Source organism: Falco punctatus, assembly GCF_963210335.1.
Source record: "Falco punctatus genome assembly, chromosome: 1".
Lineage (NCBI taxonomy): Eukaryota > Metazoa > Chordata > Aves > Falconiformes > Falconidae > Falco > Falco punctatus.
Genome location: NC_137580.1, coordinates 119,509,918 through 119,524,454, shown reverse-complemented (window position 1 = coordinate 119,524,454; position 14,537 = coordinate 119,509,918). Strand labels below are relative to the sequence as shown.

At 43.1% G+C, this 14,537-nt stretch overlaps 1 protein-coding gene across 5 annotated transcripts in view; it reads left to right on the top strand.

Annotated features, from left to right (window-relative positions):
• Window positions 1–14,537, top strand: part of TMEM94 (transmembrane protein 94) — a 52,297-nt gene that overhangs the window by 15,213 nt on the left and 22,547 nt on the right. For 3 of the 5 annotated variants that reach the window (XM_080376434.1, XM_080376435.1, XM_080376438.1), the window contains 9 exons: window positions 5,294–5,413; window positions 6,106–6,233; window positions 6,820–6,956; window positions 7,608–7,804; window positions 8,551–8,702; window positions 9,113–9,215; window positions 9,517–9,603; window positions 10,135–10,251; window positions 14,027–14,083. In XM_080376434.1, the coding sequence (XP_080232560.1) occupies window positions 5,294–5,413; window positions 6,106–6,233; window positions 6,820–6,956; window positions 7,608–7,804; window positions 8,551–8,702; window positions 9,113–9,215; window positions 9,517–9,603; window positions 10,135–10,251; window positions 14,027–14,083 (1,098 nt within the window). Of the gene's footprint in view, window positions 1–5,293; window positions 5,414–6,105; window positions 6,234–6,819; window positions 6,957–7,607; window positions 7,805–8,550; window positions 8,703–9,112; window positions 9,216–9,516; window positions 9,604–10,134; window positions 10,252–14,026; window positions 14,084–14,537 lie in introns of those variants that run through there. The other 2 variants (XM_080376436.1, XM_080376437.1) reach the window with 2 other exon arrangements.

Here is a 14,537-nt window from a genome sequence, read left to right as displayed (position 1 = left end):
AGAAGGAAGAGCAGAATCCAGCTGTCCTGACAGTTAGTCCAGAGTCTTCATCAAAAGATCATCCTGTGGAGCGGAAATGTCAGGGTGGAGGCTTCATGTAGCCTGGATAACTAGAAAAGCACTCTTGCTAGGAGTCAGGGACCAGACCTCTTTTGAAAAGTAACCACTTGAGCACTTAGAAAGACAAAAAGTATGATTGCACCCAAGGATGTAGGTAGTAAAGGGATGCTTTTGCCCAGAGTGGCCTGTGCATTTTCTTTGCTGGCTACACCTGTATCATTCTGTAGCACGGATGTGCCATTTCAGGCAGTCTGGGCACTCACTCAGCAGCTGCAGTTGGACAGAGCTGTACCGTACTGATGTACGATTTGCTTTAGAACAAGAATAAATCCCTCTCTAGCCCTAGCCTGCTGTAGGAGATGTTGCCCCAAGAAACTGCATGCTGTTGTGTGCATGTCTGCCATCCTCTCTGATACGACTCAAAAAACCTCACTGTGTGTCATATGCCTTACCCTAAGCAAGAATCTGACTTACTGTACTAAATGCAAATATATCTCGTGGAGTTACTCCTTCTCATGTGTTTTTGAAACTGTGAATAATGCTTACGTTTCAGGAGGTGTAATCCCTGAAGTAGATTAATAGCCTGCAAAATGTCATTGTTAAATTAAAAACTGCCTTCTTTTTCTGCTAAGGAATGCAAAATAGCTCTCAGAAAAAGGAAGAACATTCTGCTGCCCGGTTTCCCACCTCCGACTGTTTAAATCTGAAAAGCAATTGAGCAGAAGTGTTAAAAAAGGGGCCTAGTATGTACGGCTTGGAAAGAGGGAAACAATCTGACAGCTGCCTTGTAGGGGTTTTCCATACCACTCTGAATCTGAGGGGTGGATCTGCAGTCTATGAAAACTGAAGCTTCTAGCAAATTTCCTGTTTTCTATCTCCTTATTTGTTTAAACAATCTTTGTAAAGGCAGTTACATTCAAGCGTATGGCAGTCTTGGTGAGAAGCCCGTATTCTGCAAGAGGATGAATCCACAGAGGACAGAGGATGATTCAACTCACTTTGCTCTGTAAAGCAAAGAATGTATTTGTGCTTCAGTATTATTTAAAAAACTGTTTGGCACATGTGATGCAACACCACATATTAGATCAACATTTACTGGTACAACAAATAAATATGCTACTATGGGTGTGTAATGGCTGTATGAAAATATAAGAGGACTTAATTATACTAATATTTTGTGTCCATTTCTCACCTGTATACATTCTGACATCCGCTTGTTTGTTCATCTTGAAGGAAGGAGCAAGACATCTGTTTTTGATTGGATAGCAGAGAGTATGAGAATAGTTGATAAACTGCTTAAGATATTTTTGAACGATTCTATGTGTAAAATAACAGGATGGGCATTTTAGGAGGAGGGATCAGGAGCAAGTGGTAATTTTGCGTGAGGATGAAGGTGGGCTGCAGGAAGCAAACATGAATACGTGGTGATGCTTGGGAAGAACTCCACATTGTGAGAGGAAAAATCAGACGATAACCACTCTTCTTCCTACCTTTCAGTCTGAAAACGCTCTTGCAACCCATGAGGAAGGCAAAGGAAACCTTTTTGCTGTGAGCTAGGCAAGGCTACAGATTTAAACAAACTCCAGGATCATTGGGTATTGGCAAACTAATTTCCACCTGCCAAATTATGGAAGGTGACCTGAGAGGATAATGCAAAGAAAAGTCTACAAATTCTGTGGCTCCTTGTCTCCTGGCTTTGAGCTACTCCTTGTCTTCTTCCTGAAGAGCCAAACCAACTCCTAAATCTGGGCATTTACTAGGTCTCAGAACTAACATTACTAGCTCATGTTCCTTTTCCCTAATGTTTGCAGGCAAACTAAGCAGTGATTTAACATGTAGAATATTTATTGAAAGTGGAGAAATTCACACATCTTTTCATCTTCCCATCAAGTCCACACCTCAGCACATTCATTCCCTCTAGAAAATAAAATGACATTCACAAAAAACATCTCCCTTGCTGGGTGATTTTCCTTAACAGCCATCCTGCAGGTAACAACTCTGGAGAGCCGCGGTATCATCCAAGGCAGAGGGTTGCAATCATCCCGTGTTTACCTGGCTTCAGTCATGCCTCTCGGACTAAGGCTCTGATAGCCAGGGCAGGGGTCAACTCCAGAGGAGCCGTAAGTGCACTTAGAGGTTCGCATGCTCTGCAGCCTCTCGGGGCGAAGGAGGAAGCAACTGTTCATTTTCTCCTCAGGACTTCTTCCCTTTAGGCATGGGCAAAAGGAAAACATAACCTTTTAAAATGCCTCCTGATACCATGAGGGTTTGCTTTCACAGTAACCTGGAATTTGCTGTCCGTTTTTTCTTTTTTCTTTTATTTTTTTTTCTTCAGAGGAAACCCTATGCTAAGGCAGCGTGCTGGTTTAGTTTTGACCTGAAAATTAGCATATTACTCTTTGAACGCAACTTTTTGAAGCAAAGATGTGAATGTTGAGGGGTTTATTAATGAACTGACACCTCCTGTGGATGGCTTCATCACCCTGGGGTGCTCACCTCCTGCTTTTGTCAGGAAGAGCACTTGCAGCTGATGAAAGGCTGGAAAGATCCCTCTGGGACAGCTTAAAAGCACCTAGGTTTGCCATATACAAAGGTTTACTTTAAGGCATTTGAAAAATGCCTCATTAGCAGTTGATGACTTAGCAGGGCAGCTCTTGTTGAGAAAACCTAGAGCTGCCCCTTGCTAGGAGCTTAGAGTGGCTCTTCTTGCCTGTCCCTTTCATTCCTGTGTTCCAAGTGCTTTCCCTTGATGCTCACCAGCAGTAGGTTATCTGAGTCACCACAGGCAGCCTCTCACATTATTACAGTGTTTGTTTACCAGGCTGGCTCTGCCTGCTTTGCCGATTACTCCGTGTTTTAAGTGTCAGAATGGGTGTCTAACAATCCCTGCCCTTCCTGCTGTTCTTCCCCAACCCTGCCGCACTCTGCACTTGTCCTGTCTCACCTGCTACAGCCACCTTTCTTTGTGGCTGCCCTTACCTTGGTTGGTACTACAGCAAACCAGTAACTCCTGTGTAAAGAGTGGAGCAGGTGTACAGGTATTTCAGGAACCTTTTTGATTAACCTCTGGATTTGCTGCCTTTTTCTGCTTGCTGCCTGCTGTGATGTGGCGCTTTCTTTTTCCAGGCAGTGCGTGACTGTTCTAGATGTTGTATTATGTATCTGCATTAAGTGCAAATTCCCTCTCATTTCTTCTGTAGCTCTTGATGTATCTGCTGGAACCAGCTTGGTGTCTAAGCAGACTTTGATTTTCAGTTAAAGTATTACTATTGCTGCCTTTCATTCTGCATCTTTTATTTATCTGTCAGCTTTCCCTGTGTTGGTAGGGATGAGTGTTTTTGTGGGTGCTTTGCTATGCCCCGAACAGCCAGTAGTCAGTGGAGAGGAACCTTATTGTCGTTTGTTCCGTGCTGCTCTCAGGCACTCCTGTTTACAGCACTCCTGTGGTGCAGCAGCATGTCTGTTGCCAGCTACGCTGCCTGCCATCTTCTCCTCTGGGAGTCTTTGAGACTCCTATGTTTAGTCCTGTGCTGATGTTACCTGGGCTGCTTCCAAGAACAACACAGAACTGCTTCCTCTATTCCTAAAACTGACACAGAGAATGAAAACTACAGCAGGATTATTTTTAGTTCCGTAAAAGTACAGCCAAAGCAGTATTGCTAGACTCTGCCTGGCCAGAATTTGCTGTTTCAGGTTGTCACTGATAGGTGGGGAGCATGTGTGTGTGGTAGATGGTAGTTTAAAGACCATCTATCTGCTGTTCCTTGATGCTTACGTTACACTTTTGGATTGGACCATCAATGCAAATGAGTCTAAAGTCTGAGATTGGTTTCCAGTAAATGTTCATCACGAAACCACTCAGTTAAGGAACAAGAAAAGTGCAGATCCCAGCTGAGCTGCACTTGCAGAGCTGGGTGCATGCACGCAGCTCCTGAAGAGCAGAGCTGCTGCAGTGTGAGAGCATGGTGGGTTTGGCGAGGCTGGGAAGAGCTGGTGACCGCAATAGCAGGAAGAGCTGCAGCTCCTGCCTAAGCTGTGTTTGCTGGGCTGTGTCATGCTGGTGGGGATGGGAGGGGGAAGCTTCCTGCCTGCTTTGTGTTCAGTAGTTCTGCACTCTGTAAACAGTATGATACACCTGAACATTTCTGATGTGCAGGATATCCTATATGCTGTACACGCTCAAGGTGTTTGTATTAAAACATGAAGTGCAAATGAGAACTTTTATAGACCAGCTCCCTGATACCTGCAGTAGCCCACTCATGGACACATGCCAGCTCTTCCTTGTTGATTTGCTTTTGGTGATCTGGTACCCACAGTACCTCGCAGCAGTCTCTGTGATTTGAAAGAAAGTGCTTGTGTTCTTGCCCCAGAAATGCAAGCACTTACCCCCCTTCCTTGTTATCAGCATCTTATAGCAGCGTTTTCCGCATGGTATGCTCTTGGATTGCATCCTTTCAGGCTGCCACCTCTTTGCTGACTAGTGAGGGATCAGTGCTCTGGACAGTGTGGGCTTCCTTCAAGTCTAAATGCCTCCCTCATATGTTTGTATAGTTCAGCACTTTAAAACTAGTGATTTCTCCTGTAAAAGGAGGAGTTGATGCTGGAGTCGTGTCTCCTCCTGAACTGATCCATGGCCTAGCACTTAAATCTGGGGGCTTCTGCGTCAAAGTAGCCACAGAGGCAGGATTCCTAACCAAACATTCGTAACCAGTAGTTGTGGAAATTGAACCACTCTTATTTAGAATTGCAAATATTCTACTACTTACATGTTATTACTGTTAGCAAAATCTATCCTGTATCATTAAAATTCTGCTATATACCATAACAGCTGTGTTGTTTTGTCTCTACAAGCTGATACCGGTTCAAGTCTCCATAACCTTGGAGCTGAGCAGCCTTCCATTGTATTGTCCTCAGTCTCTGCTGATTAGAATCTTGTTTTGCAGAACTGACTTTGTATTGTGCTTTGATAAAGTATTTATCCAGCACAGTCAGGACCGGTTTGTTTACCTGATATTATCTAAGTGCTCTAATTCCAGCCAGCAGTCTAAAGTTCACAGAAGGGAAGATGATTTCAGAAAAATGGAGAATCAGACTGGTGATGATGAGTGCGGCAGGATCAGACTGGTGATGATGAGTACAGGGCGTTCTCAGTAGGGTGCTCAGTCAGCCACCATGAAAAAGCCTAAAAAGAAAATAGGCAAGCCCTAAACAGTTTGTTTCTCTGGCATCGCAGGATGACATGACTTCAAGTTTGGGCCTTACCACGAAGAAAGCCCTCACGATCCTGAGAGACCAGTTGTCCACACTGTTGGAGGGGCATCAGAAGGAACGGAAAAAAGTGACTTCGTGGAAGGTGAGTCACCAAACAGCGCAAAGTTGGGCACTCAGTCTCTCCTTCTCAAAGTAAAGCTGAAGATTAAACAAAAGTTGGCTGCATTCCCTCCCAGACTGCTGCTGCGGAGTGTCTCGGTGTAGAACTGCTAAAGTCCTTGGGAACAAAGCAAGAAATCTATTTAAGGGTATGTTTCTCTCAGCACTTCTTTCCTGAGTACTGTAGCCCTACAGGAGCTTAGCTTCACCTGGGAAGGATCTAAGGATGTCAAGAGTCACTGATGGCAGTGTGCCTAGGGGGTCCATATCAAGTGGAGAGAAAAAGCTCTGAAGCTCAACAGTCTCCCCTTGTCCACCATGTTTGTCTGGCATGTGTGTTGAATACAAAGCGCTAGTGTTTGTGCACAGTACTGAAATGTTAAAAGTGCTCCTCGCTTGGTTAGTGACAATGGGGCAGCCTGGCACAGAAGCCTTTTCATTCTTCCAGGCAAGAGTAAAGCAGAGAGTGTTCACCCAAACTCACCAGCTGAGCAACTGCTAGTGCTGCAGCATTCGCATAACTGACCTGTGGGGCTCTGTGTCATGTTCAGGGGTTTTACAAAGTTGTGTTCACCCTGGGGTGTCACCTGCTGCCTTCCCTTTCTCACTCTGCTTTTTCAAATATCTGGCTCTGTATTTCATGAATGCTGACTGTCAGCTGCTCTCCTTTTGTAGGAGGCGTGGAGGAGCAGTTTTCTGTACCATGGTAACCGTTGCTCCTGTTTCCACTGGCCTGGTGCATCTCTGATGCTTCTGGCAGTGCTGTTGCTGCTGTGCTGCTATGGGAGCCAGCCACAGGGGAGGTAAGCAAAACATCCTATGCTGGTTAACTGAAGCGAGTTGGTAGTTTTATATCATCGCGACACTGTGAGTGGCTGACATAACAGTGTTATCCCTCATTCTGTCTAGACATCTAGACATTAGTGTACTCACACTGGTAATTCTGTCCCTATCAGCCTGTTTCACAAAACTTCAGCCAACATAATTCTACTTCTGATAGACCCATAGAGACAATCCTATGGACAGATTGAGATTATTTTTTTCCTACAGCATTCCTAGATCGTGAAAAATACTAAAGCATTATCATAATTAGGAAGGATGTTGAAACTGGAGAAGTTAGTGGCTCATAGGAGAAGTTACTGTGCTGTCACATGTGCCATAGCATGTCTTGACCCTGTTTGTAGGGGTATTTTTCAGTTGAGATGGGTCCTTTCAGACCTCTCTGGTGGCATTATTCTAAAGCATGCTTTTCTTTTTTAGCCATAAGTCTGTGGGATGTAGGAATAAACAACTGAGCAGGTGTGCATTTATCTCTGTGGGTGGCTGGCAGTGTATTCTACTCATTTACTCAAACCTCATCTGCTTTTTCTTCTGTTTTGCTATGCAAAGCCAAGGTGCTGAGATAGTTAATGCACTGGCACTCTTCCTCCTTCTCCTTTTGGATCTCTTCATGATTGGGCGTCAGGAGAGGCTGAAGTGCAGAGAGGTGGAGAGGAGACTTCAGACAATCATTGATAAGATAAATGGTGAGGTCCCATTCATCTGTCTCTCACTTGCGTTTGTGTTTTCCTCCCATTAGATTTTTCTCCAAACCTGATCACATATGCTACTAATTGAGCTTGCTACCTTCCCCTATGTAGCACAGAAACAGGTGGTGAGAATTGTGTCCCCCTCATGCCTGTCCTGTAGAACAGTTATTTTGAGCTGTCTTGTGGCCATGTGCTTCCAAGCTGTGTGTTATCAGGTAGGCGTCTGTTATGTCTGTGCTATGGAGTAATTAGAATCCTCAGTATCTTACAAAAATATCTGCCTTGCAGCAGATGATGAGAGAGGAATACATAGGGTTGTACCACAACATGGAACAGGAGGAAATAAATCATGCTGTGCATGAACATTGTCTCAATGGGGGCTTTTGAACCTGAGGAGGCAGTTCATTTCAGTGTGGCAGTTTTAAGGACAGCCTTTAGCTTTTCCGTTGTACAACTGTCTGTCTAAGGTTACAAAATTGCTATGTTTTATTGTTAATACTGGGTGGAGAGAGAGGGGAAAAGCATCAAGGAGAACGAGAGACATGGTAAAAGAGCATGGAAATGGACTGGAGGACCTATAGCCGTTACAGGATGTAAATTGATGTATGATTTGTTATCATTTAATTTTTTCACACTTGGTGCTTTCAGATACACTTGGCAAAGAGGTGAAATGGCCAGACTCCATGTACCCTGACCTTCACATGCCTTACGCCCCATCCTGGTCCCTTCATTGGGCCTACAGGGATGGTCATCTTGTCAACCTGCCTGTGAGCCTGTTAGTAGAAGGAGATGTCGTTGCTTTGAGGCCAGGCCAGGAGTCATTTGCTTCTCTGAGAGGGATTAAGGTAACTTGTTTGTCTTGTTTCCCTGGCCTGTAACAATATATTTCCCAGGATTTTCTTGCTAATACTCTAATTCCCAGTGTAGAGGGTATTGGAGTGTTTGATTTCTTCTGACCTTGAAAGTAGCTTCAAATTCCAGTTTAGTCAAGGACGGGGCTTTGTTAGACAGACTGCATCTTCTCTATGAACTCTCAGACCCAATGGACATGAGACACTAATGTGATACCAAAGCACCATATTTCCATCTCTTCCAAGTCGAGCAGAAATTGTAATGTGCTACTAAATATAAATGGAATGAATCTATCCAGTAGGAGGATATGACATACAACCCCCCTACTTCATCCTGTTTTTTTATGTGGATAAATAGTTTGCCTGCTTTGATCTTCTCCTTACTACTGATTCATTATAAAAGAAGATAATATAAAATACCTGGGTTAGAATTAAATTAACAAATCAATTACAAGATTTATGCAAACAATTTGTTGCTTGAAGAAGATTGGAAGAAGTTTAAAGCTTGAAGTTTACCTTTGTTGGTTTTTATCGTAACTTTCATTCCAAATGCCAATTTTCATGAAATAGCCTGATGTGCTTGAACACAAATATTTCATTTTGCTTTGAAAGCTGAGAGAGGGAACTGTGACAAATATGTCACAGGGAGGGATCCTGCTGGACTAAACCTCCAGTCCCTTGCAGCAGGATTCCACCGAGGCCCTGACTGCAGCCTTTGAGCTTTCTGACCTTTTTTCTAGGATGATGAGCACATAGTTCTGGAGCCAGGAGATCTGTTTCCACCTTTCTCACCTCCACCCTCCCCAAGGGGAGAAGTGAAAAAGGGACCTCAGAACCCTCAGCTGTATCGTCTCTTCCGTGTCTTGAAGACACCAACAATAGATAATGTCAGGTGGGTTAAATACAGTGCACGATGTCTGCACGACTTGTCTATGTCCTTGTTGCTGCCTTGTATAGGCAAAGAATGAGACCTACCAGTCCAGGACAGGAGTTTTCAAATATGCTGTGCTGTGTTTTCTTTATTACCTGGGAATGCTGTAAGTCTGTTAGTGTCTGTCTTCAGTTGTCCTCCTTAACTGGTAGATTAGGCTAATGGATAAAACTACATACATGCTAAGTGTTACTGTTCAGCTCATTACTATCCAATTAAATTTGAACAATGCAGGGAGGTCACAGATTTCATGCATTTGATGTAACCAGCAATACTGAGTTTCCAGTCAGGTCTGCTGAGAGGTTTATATCTGAGGAAAGTGCAGGGTTGGGTCTTGGTTGCTGAATCTCAAACTCTTTTCCATTTTTTAGGTGGTGTCTGGAAATGGCTTTGTCACGTCCTGTGACAGCCCTGGATAATGAGAGATTCACTGTACAGTCTGTGATGCTGAAATACGCTGTCCCTATAGTACTGGTAGGTCTCATTTCAAGGCTTTGTTGTTGAATATAGCCATGTTTTGTCAATAAAGGTGGAGAATTTGCAGCCATCAACAGGAAATTGTGGCTATGCTCTAACTCATGCAGCTGGCTCTGTGTGTACCTTGGGTAGTTCAGCGAAGCAAAGATGCTGAGCCATGAGAGTGGAAGAAGGAAGTGCAGCACCAGACCAAGTATATCTTCCAGACTTTCCCAGGACTGAGAATGTTACCAGGCAGTGAAAACTCCTTCCCTGCAAGTACTAGTAGTTAGCTGACAGTGTCATCTCTGAATTGCAGGCTGGGTTCCTGATCACCAATGCTGTGCGCTTCATTTTCAAAGCTCCTGGAATTGCTTCTTGGCAGTACACTCTTCTTCAGCTACAGGTAACGGAGAGCTTTGAACTCCACTACACCTCCTCCCCAGACCACCACTGAGACTGACTCTCTCCCTCAGCAGCTTGCTTCGTCCTGTGACAGCATCCTATGCATGCCCTTGTGCATGCTGGATCCGGGAGCTCTCAGTGGAGCAGGACAACAGCTCTACCCTGGCCTTTCCTCCTAGACTGCCCTTTATGTTGTTTGCTCTCTCTTACTTGCCATGTATGTGTGTGTGTGTATACATATATATATATATGGTATCTTTTGCCTTTAAACTTGTAAGAGTTTATGCCAAATTCAGCAGAAAAACCAGCTACAAGTTGGTGTAATTTATTCATGGCCTCCTTTGTTACAAACCCCTAAGGGGGTGTGTGTCTCCTCTCTTGTGCTTCTCTCCATGTTGCACTGCTTCCAGTGGAGCAGTCTCCTCCCTGCCTGCCTTGCCTTTAACCCATCCTCTCACTGTGGTGAAAAGATGTCATGTGAGAGGTCAGACTTCTTGTTTCTGTGCTTGCTGATGATTACAATTTTTTGCAGGTGAATGGTGTCCTACCCATCCTTCCATTGCTCTTTCCTGTCCTGTGGATTCTTGCTACAGCCTTTGGAGAAGCCAGAGTCTTGGCCCAGATGAGCAAGGCCTCATCCACTTCACTGGTAGGTATCTCTCCACATCAAACCATTGCAGAGAAAAGGGCAGGAGATGGGAAAGGCTCTGTGAAGTGAGCACAGTGAATACAGCAGATGTGTCTACATAATTGCAAAAGTTTGCTGGATCTTTGCTTGTCCCAGCTATGCCTTCTACCTGGAACACAGTGTGACTTCTTCTTGAACAGATGTTTCAGTTTTTTGGACCTGTCTACAGATATCTCAAGGTGATAGGAAGCTCCAGTGATTCCATAACTCTTTCAGGCATGTGCTTTCTGTCAGCTAAATACAATGTCAGAGGGGTCAACATGGAGATAAATGCCCTGTGGTGGCTATAACTAGGGAACATTTAGCCACTGAGAAGGAATGGGATATGTGAGATCCTCTGCAATCCCGTTTTAATGTGTGGGCTGAACAGCCCTTTCCTGAGGCTCTGGGGCTTTGTGTGCCAGCATGGCCTTTGCAGTAGGTCAGGGGGTAAGAGGAACTGCTGGTGGTTGTGCTGATTTGGGGAGTGGAGTTTGGTAGTCTGACGGGTGTGTGGTCCTGAAGTGGATGAGCTGATGGGTGTCTCTTGTTCTCTCTTGGTGGCAGTGTTGGTGAGATGCGCTGTGCTATGTTTGTCTTCTGTGCTGACTTCTGTTGTGCCTGTGCTTGGACAGAGTTTCTCTCTCTCCTTTTTGCCCTTTAACCTCTGTGTCCCTGGGTCTGCATTTTCTATTCTTTTTCTTATAGGTTGTACATGACTAAAGCTGCCTGTGTTCTGGGAGGGAGGACAGATTACCTCCCTCAGTGGCATTTGCACCTTTACCATCTCTTTTCAGTGTTTTCGCCACTTTACCTTTCCCGCCCATTCTCAGCATTACTTGGTTTCTGTCTTTGGAACTTCCTCTTTCCCTTCACACTTTGTTGTTCCGTTGTGAAAAGCCAGAGCCCCTTGGCTTCCCTGCTTCATCATTCTCAACATACCCATTTTCCCTGTCACTCATATGTGCACCTTCCTTGTGTTCTTTCCTGTCTTTTCCTTTTCCTTGTCCAGGCAACTCACTCTGTCCAGCCTGCTCTTTCTGTGACATCTCAAACATGACCCTCCATCCTTGCTGCTGCAGAACAACTCCTGTGATGTGCCCTGGTCATTCTCCCCCTTGAGTAGGGCAGTCTTCTCATGGCCTCTCTATTTCACTCCTTCCTTCTCTCTACTCTGTTCAAAATGTAGCAGGTAAGACCCTGTTCCTCTCCAATCACTTGGCCTGTGTGACACTCTTGTCCACCTTCTGCCCCCTCCCATCATGTTCAAGCTGTTTGATTCCCAGTTTTTCAAGGTCATAGGTGACCCATGTGACTGGTTAGACATCCTGCAGGACACAAACAAGCCCCTGCCACAAGTTGCATTACTACAGTTGAACTACAGCAGCATCACCTTAGAAAGGAATTTGATGTTGGTTTGAAAACATTTGTTCTGCCTTTGATAGGTTGTTTCAGTAATTATTTACCTTCACTGCTAAAAATGGGCATTCTATGTTAGTGGTAATTTTTATAGTATCCAATTTGCAGTCCTTGGAACATTTACAACTTTTGCCTCCTAGATTTAAGAGCACATCAATCAAATTTCTGGTCTCTTGTAGCTACTCACATTCCCTTTTTGTGTCTCTGGTTAAGTAAACAGTTTAAGCACCTTGAATGACTATAAGAATATTTTCCAACCCTCTAATCTTTCTCTTGGCTTTCCTCTTCGTTTTCTCCAGTGCTTCAGGATCACTGTAGAATTATGAATCTTCGAAGCCTGATAAATATTCCAGCAACAGTTGTGCTTGTGCTAAATTTCAGAATAATTTGGACTTTCTACTCTTATGTTCCCTTATTAGTGCAACAAAGGATTGTATTAGGTCTTTTAGCCACTGCTTTAAATGGCTGGGTTTTGTTCAGCTGATAATCTACAGTTACTTCTTTCTAAGACAGAGTCCTCATCCTCTAAGTCCAACTTTCATTTTTGCTCCTAGGTATGCCACCTTACTTTTGTGCCTGTTTTTAAATTATTGCTCTGTTATGCATGTTTTTGCTTATTTACCAAGCAATCTATATTGTAACAGTGGTCTGTTCTTTTTATTATTGGACCCTGCCCCAAACTTCATATAGTTTACAGTCTCTGTAATGGTCTTTTAAGCTTCTTTCAGGGTATTAACAAAATAAACAGATTTGTCCCTGATTGAGCTAGTGACACGTCCTATTGCAAAGAATTCCTCAGTTTCTGCTCCTTTTGGAGATAGTCTATTTCTAATATATTTAATATGGACCCTATTTCTTTGGTATTACTCTAGTTTTTGTTAGAAAACCAGTAAAGCTTTTTGCATCAAGTCAAAGTACCAAGTGGTCTATGTCAAAAGCATTACTTTTATCAGTCAAATTTGTAATTTTGTCAAAAAATAGATCACAGTAGTTTGATGAGATTTATTACTCATATACTTGTGGTGTTTGGCACTGGTTGTATTATTCAACTTCTCTTTTTTTAATTGAGTCTCATATTAGCTGCTCTATTATTCTTGTCTGAAATCAAAGACTGTCTGGGGTCCTGTGGTAACTTGGCTTGTTCTCCTTACCCTTTTTAGGCACTGGCACCACATTAAGCTTTCTTCCGTTGCACTGGGACTTAATCCATGCATCAAGCTTTGTGCAAAATCAGCAGTAAAGTTAGAAAGTTGTCCAGACCTGCTAATTTAATCATATTTACTTTCAGTAGCTAGTGTTAGAATGGAAAATATTTCATAGTTATCATATGGCATGATTATATCACTGAATAAGGAATAGCAATATTTATTTAACACATCTGCCTTGCCTGCAATATCATTTGCAATTTCCCTGTCTTCAACAAGCAGTGGACTGGTTTTAATTACTTACTGGTATGCTTCTTCTTATTTTTTCGTTGATTTTCACTTCCACTCAAAACTGGACTTATTTATTCTTCCTATGGGATTGTTGTTTTTAAAATTCTTAATAAAATATCGTTAAACATTGCCTGATTATTCTTCATAGTTCTCAGTTTAAATTATTTCTGACAAATTTGTCTTGGCTTTTTTCAGCTTTGTTAAACTGATCCTTTTTGAAGTGCCAGATATATGTGTTATTATTTGGGGTGTCATTTTATTTACTTGCAAATGTAATTGCCATATTCACTTATGCTTATTAATATACTTAAATTTAAACTGTTTTTCAAAATTACATCTACTGTGGAATTCCTTTGTGCTGGATGCACAAATTTTGAGTTAGATTTTTCGATGTAATTCCAAGGGCCCCATGATGGTGCCCTGGTATAATTTCTTTTCATTTTCTGTCAACATCCCTTTCATATCACCTCATTCCTTTGTGTCCATTGTGTTCCAGGCACCTGCTTTTACAACCACTCTTCTAGCTCCCTTCTTTGAACTGACCCGTATAGCTTAAAAACAGATCAGTCAACCCTGGCTCTTCCTGTCTAAAAATAACCATCCAGAAAGAGCCTTCTCTGGGTCTAATTGCTGCTATTTTCTCTGTAGATTTTTACATAATGACTGTGTGTTCTTTTGTGATGTATAGCACCAAGCACCTTGACTGTGCTTCACTGTAGCTGGAGACAGTCCATTAAAGACTTAATTGCTTTGATGAATTATTGGTCTGCCTTGGTATAGCGATTCCCACAGAGCAGGACTCCTGCTTTCTTTTCCCTGAAGGCACAGTATTTAGGGAAGGATGTTCCTCATGACACATTTCTGAGCACAATTATAGTAACTGGTCTCTTCTCTTGCTGCAGCTTGCTAAGTTTTCAGAGGACACTCTCAGCAGCTACACAGAGATGGTATCTTCTCAGGTACTATTATTATGAATTGTTTTCTTCCATCTGCACTGCAGAACTTCATTATATCCTTTTCCTCCCTCTCTGATCTCCTGCTTGTTCCTAGACCCTTTTTACTTGTGCCAGTTGTCCATTGTCACCCATTTGCTGCTTTAATTTGCTATGCATGCAGGTTGCATGTCTTTTCCCTGCACCTCCCCATGTAAACGCTGCTCCGCTGACCAGAGATTGAGATGACTTCGATACCGAGTCCAGCTGTGCTTTTCTGAATATGGTTTGAAATCAACTTTCTCTGTCCTGGAGAAAGTACCTCTTTCAAGTCCTCCTGTTCCAGCAGTAAAATAAACTTTTAATGGTGCGTGTCAGAAAGAAGGGAAATACTTTGCTTGTACCAGAAAGACCTCCTTCTTCAAGCCAAAACTAAAGAACAGAGGGGATGGTGGTCAGCAGCAAGACCAAATGTGAAGAG